The sequence below is a fragment of the Brachycentrus maculatus genome, unplaced genomic scaffold, assembly GCF_059751285.1.
Source record: "Brachycentrus maculatus isolate JH-2025_06_01 unplaced genomic scaffold, ASM5975128v1 h1tg000065l, whole genome shotgun sequence".
Lineage (NCBI taxonomy): Eukaryota > Metazoa > Arthropoda > Insecta > Trichoptera > Brachycentridae > Brachycentrus > Brachycentrus maculatus.
In genome coordinates, this window is record NW_028280819.1 from 2,213,745 (window position 1) to 2,231,418 (window position 17,674).

At 32.0% G+C, this 17,674-nt stretch overlaps 1 protein-coding gene across 1 annotated transcript; it reads left to right on the forward strand.

Annotated features, from left to right (window-relative positions):
- The first annotated feature begins 497 nt into the window (after positions 1–497).
- LOC148311437 (venom protease-like) lies at positions 498–17,583 on the forward strand. The gene is made up of 7 exons (XM_088256740.1): positions 498–1,684; positions 9,189–9,354; positions 10,991–11,196; positions 12,272–12,360; positions 15,019–15,135; positions 16,179–16,236; positions 17,460–17,583. The coding sequence occupies exons 1-7, from the start codon at positions 1,288–1,290 to the stop codon at positions 17,573–17,575; spliced, it is 1,149 nt and encodes a 382-aa protein (XP_088112866.1). The 5' UTR covers positions 498–1,287; the 3' UTR covers positions 17,576–17,583.
- The last annotated feature ends 91 nt before the right edge of the window (positions 17,584–17,674 follow it).

A 17,674-nucleotide genomic window follows, 5' to 3' on the forward strand; every position in this document is an offset into this window, starting at 1 on the left:
TGAAAATTGAAATGCAAACATTCGTGATAATTTAATATTACCACAAAGTGACTACTGAGTCAGTTCATGGAAAGGATTGTCTTCCGTTTCAGAACGACACCCCGGATCTGGTGTGAGTTGAAAAGAAATATTTAGGTGAGTGGCAAATATTCGATAAGGTTGGATATTGACATTTATACGGCACGGGCATTAATGAACTTCCAATGACAAGAGCAGGTGCAAGATATTGCAATTATGCAAATTTCAACACAAGAACACGCGAACGCAGAAATGGGACGACCGTCCATCACTTTTCAAGTATAATTGCACTATTTACATAACCGAAATCGCTGCGTGCATTGTGCGATCGTCTCTTTCCCGCGAGCGACGGGTCTCCGGGGGCGTGTGAGAGGGATGCAAGGCGCAGATGTGGTCTCGTTGCATCAGTTTCCCCCGCTCGCCTTAATGTCCTCCGCGTTATCTCTTGTCACATATAAAAAAGGTTTTCTTCATTACGCGACCAACCACTTGTCTACTGTCCGCCACCCTGTCGTGACGTCCCGCGACGGTCTAGTTGGCTACTTGCGATTGGCGGGAAATCGCGAAAAAATAGACAATTTTCACCAGTCGACAATTGTTGAAAGATCCTGAAATCTACATAATTTTTGAAAATTATGAAAACAGTGCTTAATACTGTAATCGAGACCGGTTGATGAAATAAAACAGCAATCGCAAGTGGTGAAAAATCAAAGTTTTTCTCAAATTGAAAATTTCATGTAAAATTTCTAAATCTACTTATTTTAATTATAAAAGTGTTTAAATGTCGTTAGTATTTTTGTTTAAAAATTTCTTCGAATTTATAAAAATTATGAAAACAGTGTTAAATACAATTTAACGACAATCTGAAGAAAAAATGTGGTAGTAATTTTCCTGTGAATTTTTTTTAAAAATTCTGTAAAAATCTTATCGAATTTTTTAAAGAACAATTATGAAAATATTGTTTGGTAAAATTTAACGGTTATCTAAAAAAAAATATTTTTCCTGCGTAAAAATTTAAAATAGTTTAAAAATCGCCTAATCGAATAAAAAATATGATTTTTTCAAAATTATGAAGAGAGTGCTTGAAAAAATTCAACAAGAACCTGAAGGATAAAATATTTTTAGTTTTTTTCGCTGTGTTAAAATTGAAGATTGTCCGATAATTAAAAGAAAAAAGTTTTTCAACAAAGGAAAAATATCATTGATATCACAAGTAGTTTTCCTGTGTCAACAATACCAAATCAAGCCAGTGGAAGTTCAACTGTAGCCATGGGTGCTATGAACGTAATCGATGTTAATTGCGGCTGCTGTGAAGGCAACAATGACACACGCATTTCAACGGGCTGTCAAAAATCATGTTCCCTGAATGTCAACAAACCGCCATGCGCTGACAACGGAGTGTCAAGGTCGCGGACCCAATGTCAACAATCGAATGCTTCGCAGATTTTCAGCGATGATTCACACGAAACTGGCGACAAGAAGGAAGTAAATGGCAGTCATACAAAAAAGTTGATCTCTAAGAAGTGTTTCGATAAAATCTCCGGAAAATCTTGTGCGATATCAAAATTTGTTGTGATTTGTGTATGGTTGCTGTCAAGTTTGGGAGGGGTTATAAGTGCGCCTTCGTTCTTTGATGATGGACGAAGATATGATCCTCTTAGATGCGGTAAGTCAAAGATGTATTTTTTCACAATATTTTGAGAGTGTAAACTTTTATTCTCAAATCATGGAATAGATCAATTTTGTGATTATTTATATTAAGATTTTTATTGATATCGCAACATTGATGAATAAATCTATACGAAATGTTAAGCTTTTTCATGATCTGTAATTCGCTGGTTTGAGTGATCATTTTATGCACCGTGTAACATTCACGTCTCTACTCATCATTTTTGTCAACAAATAACCTTATTAATGGTAATGGTAATCCATTCGAGAGTCTAATCGAGGATCTCATGTATGGTAGACAAAAATATTAATCAGTACACCACGGAGACAAACTAATATGAATTAAGTCCGCCTTAGCAGCTTAGTGATCAGCGCATTTGGATACCTTGCTGGAGGTCCCGGGTTCGGTTCGCAGGGGGTCAAAATAAATGTAAGTGATTTTTCACTTTAAAAAGTGATTGGATACTACCCTGGACTGGTTAAACGAAGGGCTGATCATCTTTCCTTAAACGATCAAGATAAAACTGCATATATACGATGCAGTGCCTATTGCGTCATTGGGTATTTCTAGGGGTTAGAAGAAAAAGGTGTTTGAATTTAGTTGTCGAACGTTTATAACTTTCGTTACTGTCGTTTATAGGGTTAGATAATGATCGTTACCGGTTTATTATGAAGTTGATTACTCTTAGTTTATTATTTGAGTAATCGGTTGTTTATAAAGTTATTTACTGACCGCGTATAACTTTAGTTATAAGCCATTTATTCAGATAGGTATTGGACTTTTTTGTCGTTTATAAATTTAGATAATTACCGTTCATAAAATTGATTTATCAGCCATTTATAAAGATATTTACTGACCGTATATAATATTAGTTTTTTGTCATTAATAAAGTTAGTTACTGACCGTTTATAATTTAAGTTAACAACCGTTTATAAAGTAAATTAGCAACTGTCAATGACTGTGTCATGTGATAAAGATGAACCCAAACAAACGATCTAGATGATTGGATATCCTGACATTTTTCCATCAAATAGAAAGGCTGAGTTCAAGTTCGTCTATTATTATGCTTAAGTATGTCAATATTACCAACTTGGCGCTGCAAATAATACACCCATTTGCTTTTCTCTAGGATTCAATAATTTATTTAATGCCAGTGTTGTCAAAATGTCGGTGAAAAATATATATGGCAATGGAAAGCAAGGTAATGGCATTTAAAAGTAATAAGCAAAGAAAATAAAATTCAATGTTTATTTTACATAAGTCTAATTCATTGTCTGACTTTGTGCAATATTTTTTTCTGTAATGTTTATTTATTTTAAATAAATACACATTATAATAAGCCTTTATAACGGTGATCTCCAAACTTTTTTACGCGTACCCTTGGATGAAAATAATCATAAATTATGAGTCTTTAAAAAATTTATAATATTTATACATGGTATATTTTATTTTATTCATTTATTAACTCGTTTATCATGGATATATTTATATTTATAAAAAAATATTTAAATAAACTTTTATCTCATGGTCTTATTTTGGTTACCAAATAAATGTAGCAATTATGTTCTAAATAAAAATAATATTTGATAATAACCTTCAGGGTTATTTTTTCAGAATTTATTTATTAGCTTCTTTTAAAAATCTTATTACATAAACATTTAAAATTAATCTTTTAAAATATAAAAAAAAGTAATACTCGTGTACCGACAGTACGTAATTGAGTCATTTTTCCACGGTCTTCCCCTGGTTCTATTATTAACCACATTCGCATTATAAATTTGTTTTACTGTTCGTTCTTCACTCATTCGATTCATTTACATGCCCAACCATCTCAATACACCTTTCTTAAATTTATCGATAATGCTTATCTCAGCCTTGCATTCTTTCCTTATACGTAAAACACCATTCAACCATCTATCTTACATGGTTTTGCCGCACTGAGGGATGACATTTAGACTACAGTCAGTCAAGAAGGTATATGTTTCACAACATTTTAAGGTGCGTTCAAATACTTGTTCACAAAGCTGAATTTCTCCACTTAGTTACCGGAAGTTATTTACAAAATTACTTTTAGGTGAATTCCAGATTTGGGAGTATTTATTTGTATTTGGACGCACTTAAAATTGTTGTGAATGAGATAATCTGGTCATATGTATTATAAGCAGCATATAAAGTGACAATCATGTCTTCAGGCGTCAATTAATACACGCGGAATATAATATATTGATTTATTTATAAATAATTATAAAACCCTTATCCGCACCCCAATGGTGCATAGGGCACTGCTTTATGTGAACACAGTGTTATCTTGATCGTTTATACACGAAGGAAAGGTGATCAGCCCTTCGCTTTAGGTACCAGTCCAGGGTAATATTCAATAAATATTACAGTGAAAAAATCACTTATATTTATTCGACCCCCCTGGGAATCGAACCCGGGACCTCCAGAACGGTAGCCGAGCGTGCTGACCATTACACTATGGAGGCAGACAAAGTAATGGTAATATATATATATATATATATATATATATATATATATATATATATATATATATATATATATATATATATATATATATATATATATATAATTTGAAAATACGAAGAAAAACGCGTTGTATGTTTATATGCATATGTTTTCCATAAATCTCAGAGCACGCGTTAACCTTGTAATACTTGCAGCAGTTCTGAACTCGATTGTGAAGTGATTTAAGTCCTATCGGAACAGAACTTAGCCTAGTTTCGTATTGTTCCAGCACTTGTCTTGAATACGAACACGCATGCGGGTTAGTTAACCTTCAATCGGCGCGAGGGTCACCGCGAACCCCGGCGCTATTGACAAATTACTATGGTGACAGAATTCTTAAACGCTATTGCCATTATATAATATGACTACGTCTGATTTGTTGCATATATTATACAATCTTAGTGATTTTTTCACTCTTTTATTTATTGCATATAACCCTGGACTGGTACTTGAAGTGGAGGGCTGATCACCTTTCCTTCATGTGTTAACGATCAAGATAACACTGCGTTTATATGATGCAATGCCCTATGCACCATTGGGGTGCGAATAAGGGTTCCAATGAAAAAAATCTATTAATTATGTTTTAATCTTTGTGTTGACATTTCTCGGAGGAACTGTAATTTATTATATAATAAAAAAAATTTAAAAAAAAAAAAAACAGATTGATCTGATGATGTCAGTAACTTCAAAAACAGTAACGTCAAATAAAATAAAAGCGAGAAAAGCTACTCAGTTGTTGTTTTATTAATATATTTATATTTCCTTAATGTACTGTTGTAAATAATTAACAGTTATTATATCGTCCGCCTCTGTAGCGTAATGGTCAGCACGCTCGGCTACCGTTCTGGAGGTCCCGGGTTCGATTCCCAAGGGGGGTAAAATAAATTTAAGTGATTTTTTCACTGTCATATTTATTCAATATTACCCTGGACTAGGTACCTGAAGCGGAGGGCTGATCACCTTTCCTTCATGTCATGACGCAGTGCCCTATGCACCATTGGGGTGCGGTAAGGGTTTTATTTATTTATTATTATATTGTTGTGAATTAAAAAATCGTCATTAAAAAATATTCACACTTACCTATTCACCTTTTTGTCCATTGGGACCAAATAATAAATGTAGTTTCTATTGGAATAGTAAAATAGGATAGAAGTAAGATAATGGATTTATGATATTTAATAAAAATAATAACAGATTGCTTTGAATGTGAAATGCATGTTCCCCCCATCCAAACTTTGAATTTCCAATATCTTTATAAATTTTTGCTAAACATTTATTCGTACTTCTTTTACCCGCAGTCGACTTATTCTTTTTTTTATTTTTTTTTATTATTTATTATGTACATCTGATTAGATCATGATTTTTAAGATCAAGGGCACACCACAAACTTCCAGTAATATATCTAATAAAATAAAATGGTGATTTCATTCGTTAAAAAAAATATGTACCGTAGAACGGGGCTACTTGATCTTTAATGCGTTACTTGAGCCCAGTACAAAAAAAAATTAAATCTGTATTTGGTCTACAATAATGAACGTATCGTGACAAAGAGTGTCACCTGTCAGGGAAACAATGAATCATGTTGATACGTCCATTATTGTAGACCAAATACAGATCTATTTTTTTTTCTACTGGGCTTAAGTAACACATCAAAGTTCAAGTAGGTAACCCCGTTCTACGGTACCTACTTTTTTGTAAATATAATACTTTTTTTTCAAAATGCTTTAATCGCTAAAACGATATATCAGTATCTAATATACATAATAATAGTATCAATTATTTTTTGTCTGCAGGTAGGATAGTCAGGATAGGGAAGGATAATATAAAAAATACATCACAAACACCCAGACCAATTGGAAATAAATATTTTTTAAATTCATTTAGCAATTGGTTGGAATCGAACTCGCGACGCCGGTTTCGCAGTCGAATATGATTATTATATTGTTCAAAAAATTATTAACGCTCAAAAAAAATTATGTACGCTCAAAAAATTACATTTATCATTCTGACCCAATCTATGTACTTCTGAAAAAAAAATTATCACATTCAAAGGAATATTTAAATTGAAATATATTCAATAGTAAATTAATTTTCATTTTATCTTTTGACATCTCATCAAAGATGAAGAAGAATGTGGAAGTCTGGGCATTTACGGGGCTGACGACCACCATAGGCTGGTTTAAGTGATCAATTTACACCCGTGTAAAATTCACCTGAAATATAACTCCTATATTTGAAGATCCAGATTTGTGGACAAGTATTTGGACACACTCAAAATATGTTGTAAATAAATTAATTTGATTCGCTATTGCAAAAAATCCTTTGCAACAGTAAGCATTTACATTTTAATTGTTATATCTATACTAGTACATATCGCTCACTCCTTTCAACAACGTCATTTATTAAAATAATTCATAAAAATAAGTCATTTATTAAAACGTCAATTTTCAGTTGTGCATGTTTTCGGAATCCCAGATAATGCACTATATCCCAGCAAAAACGACATATTTTTAACTTAATTTTTACCCGCTAAAGGGCAGAAAACGTTGTTTTTGCATTTTGAAGAAAAGATATTATTATTATTATTATTATTTTTAATATCCTAAATATTTTTCAAATGTAGAAAAAACCTTCAGGTTTTATCTAAAAATATCTGTTGCACAGTAAAAAGTTCAATAAGTGGCTTGATATTTATTTTTAATATATTTTATTACATTTTTAAACTTTAAAAACGACCACCTGAAAAATCAAGTTTTTTTGATATATGACGTTGTTGAAAGGAGTGAGCGATATGTTATCCATTACTAAAATATCAAATACATTTAATATTATAAACGTTAGCACTATATTTAATAATGTAAATATAATAACTTCAATGTTTCGAGTGTAATAGTTATTTAATGGTTAGTAAATAAAACATTGTTTAGCAAATCGTCTAAGCGTCTTTTAAAGTATTTTAAAGATAAGAAAAGCGTGTCATTGCTATAAATATGCCTATTAAGTGCATAGTCCATACGTAGTGATTACAAAACATACTATAATGGTTTATATTATGCAATTATTAGACTTCAATTTTACACATATCCTTAGATATATTAAAAGAAAAAAAAAGAAAAAAATTTCAAAACAAAACCTATTGTACATTTTATCGTATGAATTCTTAAAGTTAAATGGAATCACAGGAATATCTGGGTATTTATATACTGAACATTTTGAGTGTGTCCAAATACTTGTAACATTCACCAATTCTACCCATTATTGACAACCACACTACTCAAATTTTTGGAAGTTCTATATATATAACCTGGGTATAGATACCTGGGTATGATATGGGTAGAATTGGTGAATGTTACACGTGTGTAACACTATGACGGTCGTCAGCCCGTAAATGCCCAGACTTACATATTCTTCTTCATCTTTGATGAGATGTCAAAAAATAAAAAAAAAAATTTTTTAACACACCTTTAACATTAACTGATTATAAAAAATGTGATTTATATATGTTTATTATTGGTTAAAAACCTTGTCATTAACTTCAAATAAATATTATCACGTAAGGTGGCGTAATGCTGTCCAATAATTTTTCTTTATTTTAAAGTCTTTTGCATTATGCAAACATGACATAAATTCAAATACAAAAAAATATTACTGAAATATAAATACAAAAAAAGATCCCACAAAGGCATGGCCTGTGTGGTATTATAAGTAGAACTAGAATAATAGTATTAATATAAAATAGAAAATACTTGACTTACAGAAAACAAAAATATATATTTTTTTAAATAAAATAAAAAAAGTTAAAAACATAAAATACTGAAAAAGTAAAAAGTTAGCAAGCATGTACATGAGTTATACGTCTGCAAGAAAAGGGAGCTTAAATTTGTCTTTTCGATAAACAATCTTAGCAAAATTTTAAATCTACACAAACTTAGGTAATTAACATCTAACAAATAGTCTTTGTGGAATAAATTGACCAGTTTTATAACAATTTATTATACTTGTTAGAGTTTTATAACAAGAATATACGACGATAAAACACTTTACGTCAAAGGCCCGAAAGAGATGGTAGATTTTCTTCAACAAGTAGATATTGAGATCAAAATACTCTGAGTCTGGAGATTAACCAGAGCAAAAACAAGATCATGATCATAGATCAATCTGACAAGAATATTGACACAAATGGCCAAAAAACTGGTTGAAATAAAACCACCAATATATCATACGTTTTTAAGTGTAAAAAATTTAATAAAATTAAGAAAGGTGTGTTAAGATGTTTGGGCGTGTGAATCGAAGAATTAAGTAAGAACAGTAAAACAAATTATGTTATTTATTGTTTCGGCATTCACTTTCTGATAAGATATGATTAAATTTTTAATGAAACAATTGTTTTTAACCACTTCACTATTATATCTTAACGACAAGTTTCGGAAGTTACAGATGCTTCCATCTACGGGTTTGAATATGATATTTTATATTCAAACTCGGGTGGAAGCATCTGTAGCTTCCGAAACTAGTCTTTACAATATAATACTCAAGTGGTAAAAAACAAGTGTTTAATTTATAAGTAGAACAAATAAATGAGGCAAATATGGTTGGTAAAAAGGCCAGATGATTACCGAGGAAAACTTGGCATGATCAAATATTTCAAATACTTGAAAGCGGTCGGGTCAGGAGTCGGAATAATCGGCGGGCATGTACGAGTAGATGTCAATTATGATATACATATATACAAGTTCTAAAAAATGAGCAGGGGTAAATCATGGTATATGGGATGGTAATGTTACACTGTATAAAGTGATCACTACCTAACAAATTAGCCCATGATAGGTCGTAAGCCCTGTAAATACCCAGAGTTCTATATTTCTCTTCATCTATGGTGAGATGCCAAAATGCTTTTCCTTTTTTTAACATTCTGTTCTCCACTACTCGATATAGGCCTCTTCCCTATCTTTATTTTGATTATTGAAATTTTCAGGCTGTAATGGCGGGGGCTCCAAGCGCGCTCGAGTGGTGGGGGGCTCCGAGCTGTCTCGGGGCTCCGCCCCTTGGCTGGTGGCCATCACGAAGGGTGGTCGCGCGCACTGCGGCTCTACCCTTATTTCTCCGAGACACATACTGTCGGCCGCGCACTGCATAGAGGGGTGAGTTTTTTTGTGACAACTTTTATTCCAACTGGTTTTGACAAGTACCTTGTCTTCTTCAGGGATGGATACGTATTCATCTCTAAAGAAGAGAATGTGCTTGTCAAAACCTTCTCTGTCTTCTGCTATTTGGTAACAACTCCATCACTCTTCTTTTCCGGTATATTTTTTTATATTTATTTCTCAGCGAGGACATCTGCTTTCTTCCAACTCCTTGACTTCATTTTCTTAATTTTTATTATTTTATTAAAAAATAAATTGTGTAAAGAAATAAAGAAATTAAATAGAAGTTTTAATATTTCTTCTCTCCCTTATTCTTTATTACTGAGGGTTGAGTCCTTTGTCGAAGCAAGACTCTTCTCCAGTTATCCCTTGATTGCGCCGCACGAAGCGTTCTAACTATCGAGATGCCTGCTGCTGTCTTAACTTGATCGGTCCATCGTGTGGAGATCTTCTTCTCTCTCTCTTCCCTTCCAGGCTACCAATCACAACTAGCCATTCCAGTCTATCCTTATTGCCACGTGCAACGTATCGAAAGAACTGAAGAATCCATAATGTACAGATGGCCAGAGTCAAGCCATCGAAGTGTAGTTTCTGGCGTATGGACTCGTTGGTGCGTCTATCTGTCCATGGGATTTGGAGTACGTACCTCCAACACCACAATTGAAATGCGTTAATTTTTCTCTTGTCTACTGCTTTTATGGTCCATGTTTCAGCAGCATAGAGTACAGTGGATTGGACCAAGTTTCTAACAAGCTTTATCTTGCTGTTGTTACTCACACCCAGTTCTTTCTAGATTTTGTCTAGCTTAGACATGGCACTTTTGGCGATGGTGATCTGACGTCTAATATCTCCTTCGCAAGTTTCTTCATGCCTTAATTGAGATCCAAGGAACTGAAACTCATTTATTATCTCCAGACCTTCTGGTGAGTTTCCGAGATCACCAAACTCCTTAGATTGATCTATGATCATGATCTTGTTTATGCTCTGGTTAATCTCCAGACTCAGTGTTTTGATCTTAATATCTACTTGTTGAAAATCTACCATCTTTTCCGGGTCTCAGACGTAAAGTGTTTTATCGTCGTATATTCTTGTTATAAAACTACAACAAATATAATATGTTGTTATAAAACTGTTCAATTTATTCCACAAATACTATTTGTTAGATGTTAATTACCTAAGTTTGTGTAGATTTAAAATGTTGCTTGTATTGTTTATCGTAGAGACAGATTCAAGCTCCTTTTTCTTGTAAACGTATCACTCATGTAGTACATGCATGCTAACTTTTTACTTTTGCATTTTTTTATGTTTTTAAGTTTTTAATTTTATTTAAAAATAAAAAAATAAACTGTTTTCTGTCAAGTATTTTGTATTTTATATTAACACTATTATTCTAGTTCTACTTATAACACCTATTGTATTCTTGCCAGTGTCCTTTACTATGACCTAAATTATATTGTTTACCCACACACAGGCCATGCCTCGGTGGGATCTTTTATTTGTATTTATATTTTATTCATATTTTTTTGTATTTGAATTTATGTCATGTTTGTATAATGAAAAAGAATTCAACCAAGGGACAGCATTAGGCCACCTTACGTCATACCGTTATACCGGAATGTTATAATTATTGCAGGGTGAACATCAATGAGCTTCAAGGGTGGCTTGGGATACACGCCATCTCCGAAGCTCACTCTACTAGTAAGGGGATGAGATTCAAAGACGCCTTCCCCCACCCTGACTTCCAGTTCAATGGATTTCACAACGATATCGCAGTCTTGGAGTTTCAACACGGTGTCCAGTTTTCCACCCTCGTGAGGCCTATTTGTTTACCGAGTAGAGGTTCGTGAAATCATAAATAATATTTACAACATTTTGAGTGTGTCCAAATTCTGTCCACAAAATCTGGATTATCTCCAATTGCAGGAGTTGTTTTCATATTATTTTATTTTTCTGGCGTTTCTCATGTGTGTGATTATAATCCAGGATTCGGACCTCACATACTAATAAAAGAGTTTCTGCTCAATAAAAAGCTTATTTTCATCTCACCAATAGATGTCTCTAGTGAAGTTCTAGTGATTCAAGAACAATGTTTCAAAATTGGGTCATATATATAGAACTTCCAAGAATTTGAGTAGTGTGGTTGTCAATAATGGGCAGAATTGGTGAATGTTACACGTGTGTAAAGTGATCACTTAAACCAGCCTATGACGGTCGTCAGCCCCGTAAATGCCCAGACTTCCATATTCTTCTTTATCTTTGATGAGATGTCGAAAAATAAAATAAAACTAATTTAATAAATTAGTTTTACTTGGGAAATACCACTATTCCTTGAAATCCATTGTGACACGTGTTTCGATGCATTTCGTATCATTTTCAAACACCATTTAAGAAATGGTGGTATTTATTGAGTAAAACTTAAATTAAAAATGGATAGATTTTACCACAAAGTAACTGCCGAATCAATTAATGAAAATAAGTGATAAATTACATTTCCTCATTTGTTTCCTTTAAACATGCTTGTTAAGTACATTTTATCCTGTGTGAGTTTTGTTTATTTAAAAAAAAACTTTCCTTTTTTGTGTTTCAGTCATGTTTATTTTTAACTATTATTCTGACTATGTTTTTTAAATATTTTATTATTATTATGATTACTACATTCTAAATTCTTTGATTTAGTTTTTTTTCTAATCTTATTTACTTTGTTTTAAAAGTCCGACAAATTCGTTTAACGCCTGAATTATTAACAGAAAAATATTACCTTGATTAAACAAAATTTTAGCTGCGGGATATTGATTGGTGAAATAAAATAAAAATAGATAAAAAGTACACCGTTGTCCTTTTATTATATATTTGTTTTATTATAAAGCTGTTGTTTTGTTACTTAGTTTTTTTTATTTTATTTTTATATTTTCAGCGGATGAGGAGTATGCCGGTAGAACTGCCATAGTAGCAGGGTGGGGGAAAACAGCGGAACGAGATCCACCCTCAGATGTTCCGCGTCAGGTAGGTATTTTCCAAAATGAATGATGAATTTTCCAAAACGAAACACGACGAAAAGAATATTACGTTATGTGCGTTATCATAAAACGGTCAATTTATGGCAGTTAAATAATTGTTTATAAATAACAGTTACTCATAAATGTCAAAATCACGGGCTTCTCCGAGCATGTTAAATTATCCTGTTAGAATCTTACATACATCGGCTGTCCAAACTTAAAACACAGTAAGGGACATTTTTTGTGGTACGCTTTTTTGCATTTTTGGGCTAAGTAGACTTCGCCCAAAAATGCAAAAAAACGTACTACAAAAAAATGTCCCTTACTGTGTTTTGAGTTTGGACAGCCTACATGTATTTGTAGTTTATATTAGCACTTTAAATTTTATTTTATTTCTGATAATATATATTGCATTCTTGTCAGTGCCCCTTACTAAACCTAAAATATAACCTAAAATATAATGTACACCCACACACAGGCCATGCATTTGTGGGATCTGTTTTTGTATTTTTGTTATACTTGTAATTAAAAAATATTGTGAAATGCAAAAGAATTTAAAATAAAAAAAAAATAATAATAATAGAGTCTCTGCTAAGTAAAAGCTTTCTTAGTCCAATCATAGATGGCTGACTCAATCATTGAACGTTATGAGATTGATCAAATATGTATGTCTTTCAATATTTGAGTAGTGTGGTTGCCATTCGTGGGTAGAATGGTGAATGTTTCACGTGTGTAAATAAATCACTTAACCAGCTTTTGGCAGGTCGAAAGCCCTGTAATGACCTAGACTTCTTGACATTTATGAAGCAATTTTATGAAATTCGCAATGTACACTGTGCCAAACTACCATTATTAAAGTTGATTATAAATGCACACTGTGTATAAGGGACTCACGATATTTATCTATACTCTTTTATAATTATAACACGTCAAGGTTGGCATAGTACAAAATTCGGCAGTCTTGCATGTGGCAACACTGTGTTTATTGGTAATTTTTCCCGCCATAAGTCGGCAGTATTGTCATGGCTGCTACAGACAGAGTCGGAATGCAAATGGCGGCTATAATTTTTTCTGTTTTGTCTCTGGTCCATCACGTTCACGTATGAATTTTGGGATGACGAGGAATACTAATTAGTTAATATTACATCGCTCTTTCACATTTATGACACGAACGTCAACACGAAATCACCTAGTGTGTTAAAATTCAAACGTGAACATGATGGATCAGAGAAAATACATAAAAATACTGGCGCTATATGCATTCTGGCTGCGTCTGTACCAAGCATCAAATTTAATTTGGAATAATTCGTCAAGACTATCATAACACAAAATTTCGTACTCTTTTATGTGGCAATGCCATGATTAAGAAAACACTTGTTTTTATACCACTTGAGTTTTATTAAAGCTACTAGTTTCGGAAGCTAAACATCCATCGTCAGGTCTAGATAATAACTAAAATATAAAATATAAAATGGTTCTATAAATAAGGAGAGGGGAAAGTTAAGGGGAGGGGGTTAGTCAAGAGGCGGAGTTTGAAAACAAAGAAAATATGGAAAGCAAAGGTGAAGAATTTTGAAACAATATATTATTTAATAAATTATTAATACAATTTTTTTTGGATTTAAATTTTCTAAATAATTCATAATTTGGCCTTTATTTACAAGGTGTAATGATTTTAATTTATGAGAGTGGAATGAGTTATAATTTATAGAACAATTTTACATTTTATATTTTTAGTTATTATTCAGACCTGACGATGGAAGTTTAGCTTCCGATACTAGTAGTCTTTAATAAAAGTAGTATTAAAACAAGTATTTCCTTAATCATTGTAATATGTCTTACCACAAAGTCAATGCCGAAACAATAAATAAAGTGGCAATACCATGTGTAATAGTATTTTTCTCGCCACAGGTCAGCGGTATTTTTAAACTTTAGTTGGAGAGCTATAAATAATAATTGTGACACATTTAGACTTTTTAAAAAGTTGACATAATTTAAAAAATCCTTTAATCATCTCAACACACCTTTCTTAATTGGTTTAAACGTGTGGAACGCATGTGCGAGGAAAGAACAACAAAGCATATTTTCAAGGCGAATGAAAATAGTTAACTTCCATTTAGTATGACTTCCAAAATTTTAGTAGTGTGGATGTCAATCATGGGTATAATGGCACATGTTACACGTTTGTAAAGAGATCACTAAACTAGCTTGTGACAGGTCGTAAGTCCTGTAAGCACTTAGATATCCATATTCTTCTTTATCTATGCTGATATGTTAAAAATAATCATGTAGAAATAACAAAAAGTAAATAGTTCAGTAAGTCAGCTAGATCTGGTTAGCCAGTATACATTCGAACCCATCCGCACCCCAATGGTGCATAGGGCACTGCATCATATAAACGCAGTGTTATCTTGATCGTTAACACACGAAGGGAAGAACCCTCCGCTTCAGGTACCAGTCATCTGGAATAAATATTAGAGTGAAAAAAATCATTTATATTTATTAGACCCCCCTCTGGGAATCGAAGCCGGGTCCTCCAGAACGGTAGCCGAGCATTACTCATGCCTCCACAACCCCGACCAGCACAGCAGGCAGACACGGAGCAGTGCCAAGGCATTTGCAGAAAAATTTCAGTCAGTTGTATAGGTGATTTAATTTTTTACAGGCTTTGGTACAAGTTTGGGCGAGATCGAAGTGTAGGGGTGCTGGATACCCCGCTAAGAAGGTAGCCGGCGAGGTAATCTGCGCCGGACTCCCAAAAGGAGGTGTTGACGCTTGTCAGGTAAAACCATATTTTTTAAACTTAACTTTTCCGGGAGTACAAAAATTGATGTCCGACTTTCTCTGGGGAGTGGGTTCTTTTTACATGAAAAATATTTTTTTTCATCAAATTGATGAAGATAGAAATTATGTTAAAATAATTTCAATTATGACTAAATAACACAGATATCATTGCTATAAAGTTACATCATACTAACTGACAGACGGACTTCGACGTTCATTAACGTCCATACTCCTTTAAGGAAATATCGCACCGACGCGACGTTCATTTACGTCCATACTCCCGGAAAGGTTAAGCCTTAGCATTCGTTAAGTCGCATCCATTCCACCGGAGACCACCGGAGAGGTCACATTTCTGCTCACGCCCGATTATTTTAAATAATGTGCATGGGTTATTTTTTATTTTAGAATATAAGTATGTAGAAAAAATAATTTTATAATTTTTTTAACTCCTTATCTTTCGATAATTCTTTTATTTTCAAAACTTTTTATTTATTTTGATGAAAAACTTATTTATTCAATGCAAAAACGGTGTCTTTAGAAAAACAATCAATTACATAAAATGTAACCTGGATTTAGAGAAAATTAAGTTGCGACTAAAGACAGATTTCAACCAACCATAGATGGCTCCCGTGAACTCAAACATAAAGCGTCTTTTTTCTCTATGGTATTCTCCTTCATAAAAATGAAGTTGTGTGTTCGAAATATAAAAATGTAAAAATTAAGTTAAAAATAATATAAAAATGTAAAGATTAAGATGTGTTGTCGAAATATAAAAATGTAAAAACAGCTCCTTAGTCGAAAAACCCAGAATTGTTAACAAGGATTTGGACACATCCAAAATATTGTGAAACACCAGTTTTCCTTAAGTACAAAAGTATGTTATGTACATCGTAATATACAATAAATAAATTTAAAAATCCTAAATTAAAATAGAAAAGTAAAATACAAATAAAATACAATTACAGTATTCGTAGTGTTCATAAAATTGTTATTTTATTTGGGATATTGTATGTATTTATGGTTTATAATTTTTATTTTCAGGGTGACAGCGGTGGTCCTTTGGTTTTGGAAGGAGCTCATGGAACAATGCAAATAATTGGTAAGATATTAATTTAACATGCATTTATATAGATCGTAATAAACGAAATATGGTGAATTTTATGACAATTTTTTTTTTTTAAAATAAAAATACATTTGTAATATAATTGGATTAGAATTTTTTTTTTTAAATAAACAAAATCATATTAACAGGGTTAATTTTTTTTCAGCATTATAGTTTTAAACTTTTGATCCTTTTCCTTAAAAATTATCATGAATTTATGTATTAATTTTAAATCAAACACAGATTTTTTGAGTCTACTAAGTTGTATTTTATTAACAAAAAACACATAAAAAATTATATTGTGACAATTTTTTCGCCTTGTTAGGGCATCATCAAACGAATGCCCTAACAATACGAAACAATTGTCACAATATAATTTTTTATGTGTTTTTTGTTAATAAAATACAACTTAGTAGACTCAAAAAATCTGTGTTTGATTTAAAATTAATACATAAATTAAAATGGAGTTCTACAAATTAAACGCCAAGTCAATAAATAAAAATAAAAAATAAAAAATAAAAAAATAAATATCATGAAAACCAAAAACACAATTGTGCAGGACAGGCATTTTGTAAAATTGTTTCCAGTTAAAAAAAATGAAAATATTATTAAATATATTGAAAGAAAACTATATGTGGAGGTCCTCAAAACCTCTACCAAAACGTTATATTTCCATTACAAATGATTTTAAGTAAAAAGGAATTTTAGCTTGTAAAATTGTTACGTTTTGGTGCGATTTAATGATTTCACATTGGTTTAGCACAGGATTGGTCAGGTTGTTGAAATTTTAATTAAGATTTCGATAGAATACAGTAAACAGAACAGATTTGCATTGAAAGGAACTTTTTGTGCAATATTGGAAATGTGACTTTTTGGTGAGGAACAACCTCCACATATAAGAAATGTATGAATAATTGGAAAACTTATGAGGTTTACGCTTCTTTGAATTCACAATTTAATAAGTATTAGCTTGATGTTAATTCATTTTTAATTAATGTTTTACATAGTAAATACCACTATTTCTTAAAATCTACTATGACACGTGTTTCGATGCATTCCGATTCAAATCAAAAAAATCCATTCGATGCAAATAGTGGAATTTACTATGTAAAACATTAATTGCATAATTTTTACAGGAAACTTTTCATGTGTAATATGTCTCAAGGACAAAAATAAATCATGTTAAAAGCATTTTTATAAATTACTTTTTATTTTTTCAGGAGTTGTATCCTGGGGGAGGGGCTGTGCCAGGCCAAACCTTCCTGGAGTATACACAAGAGTAGCAAGTTACCTTCCGTTCGTACATAGCATTATCGATAGTTCCTGTACGTTATGATAGAAAAATTATTCCTTGTACAAATATATAATATGTATATGTTTTACAAAATACTTAATGTAAATATATATATATATATATATATATATATATATATAT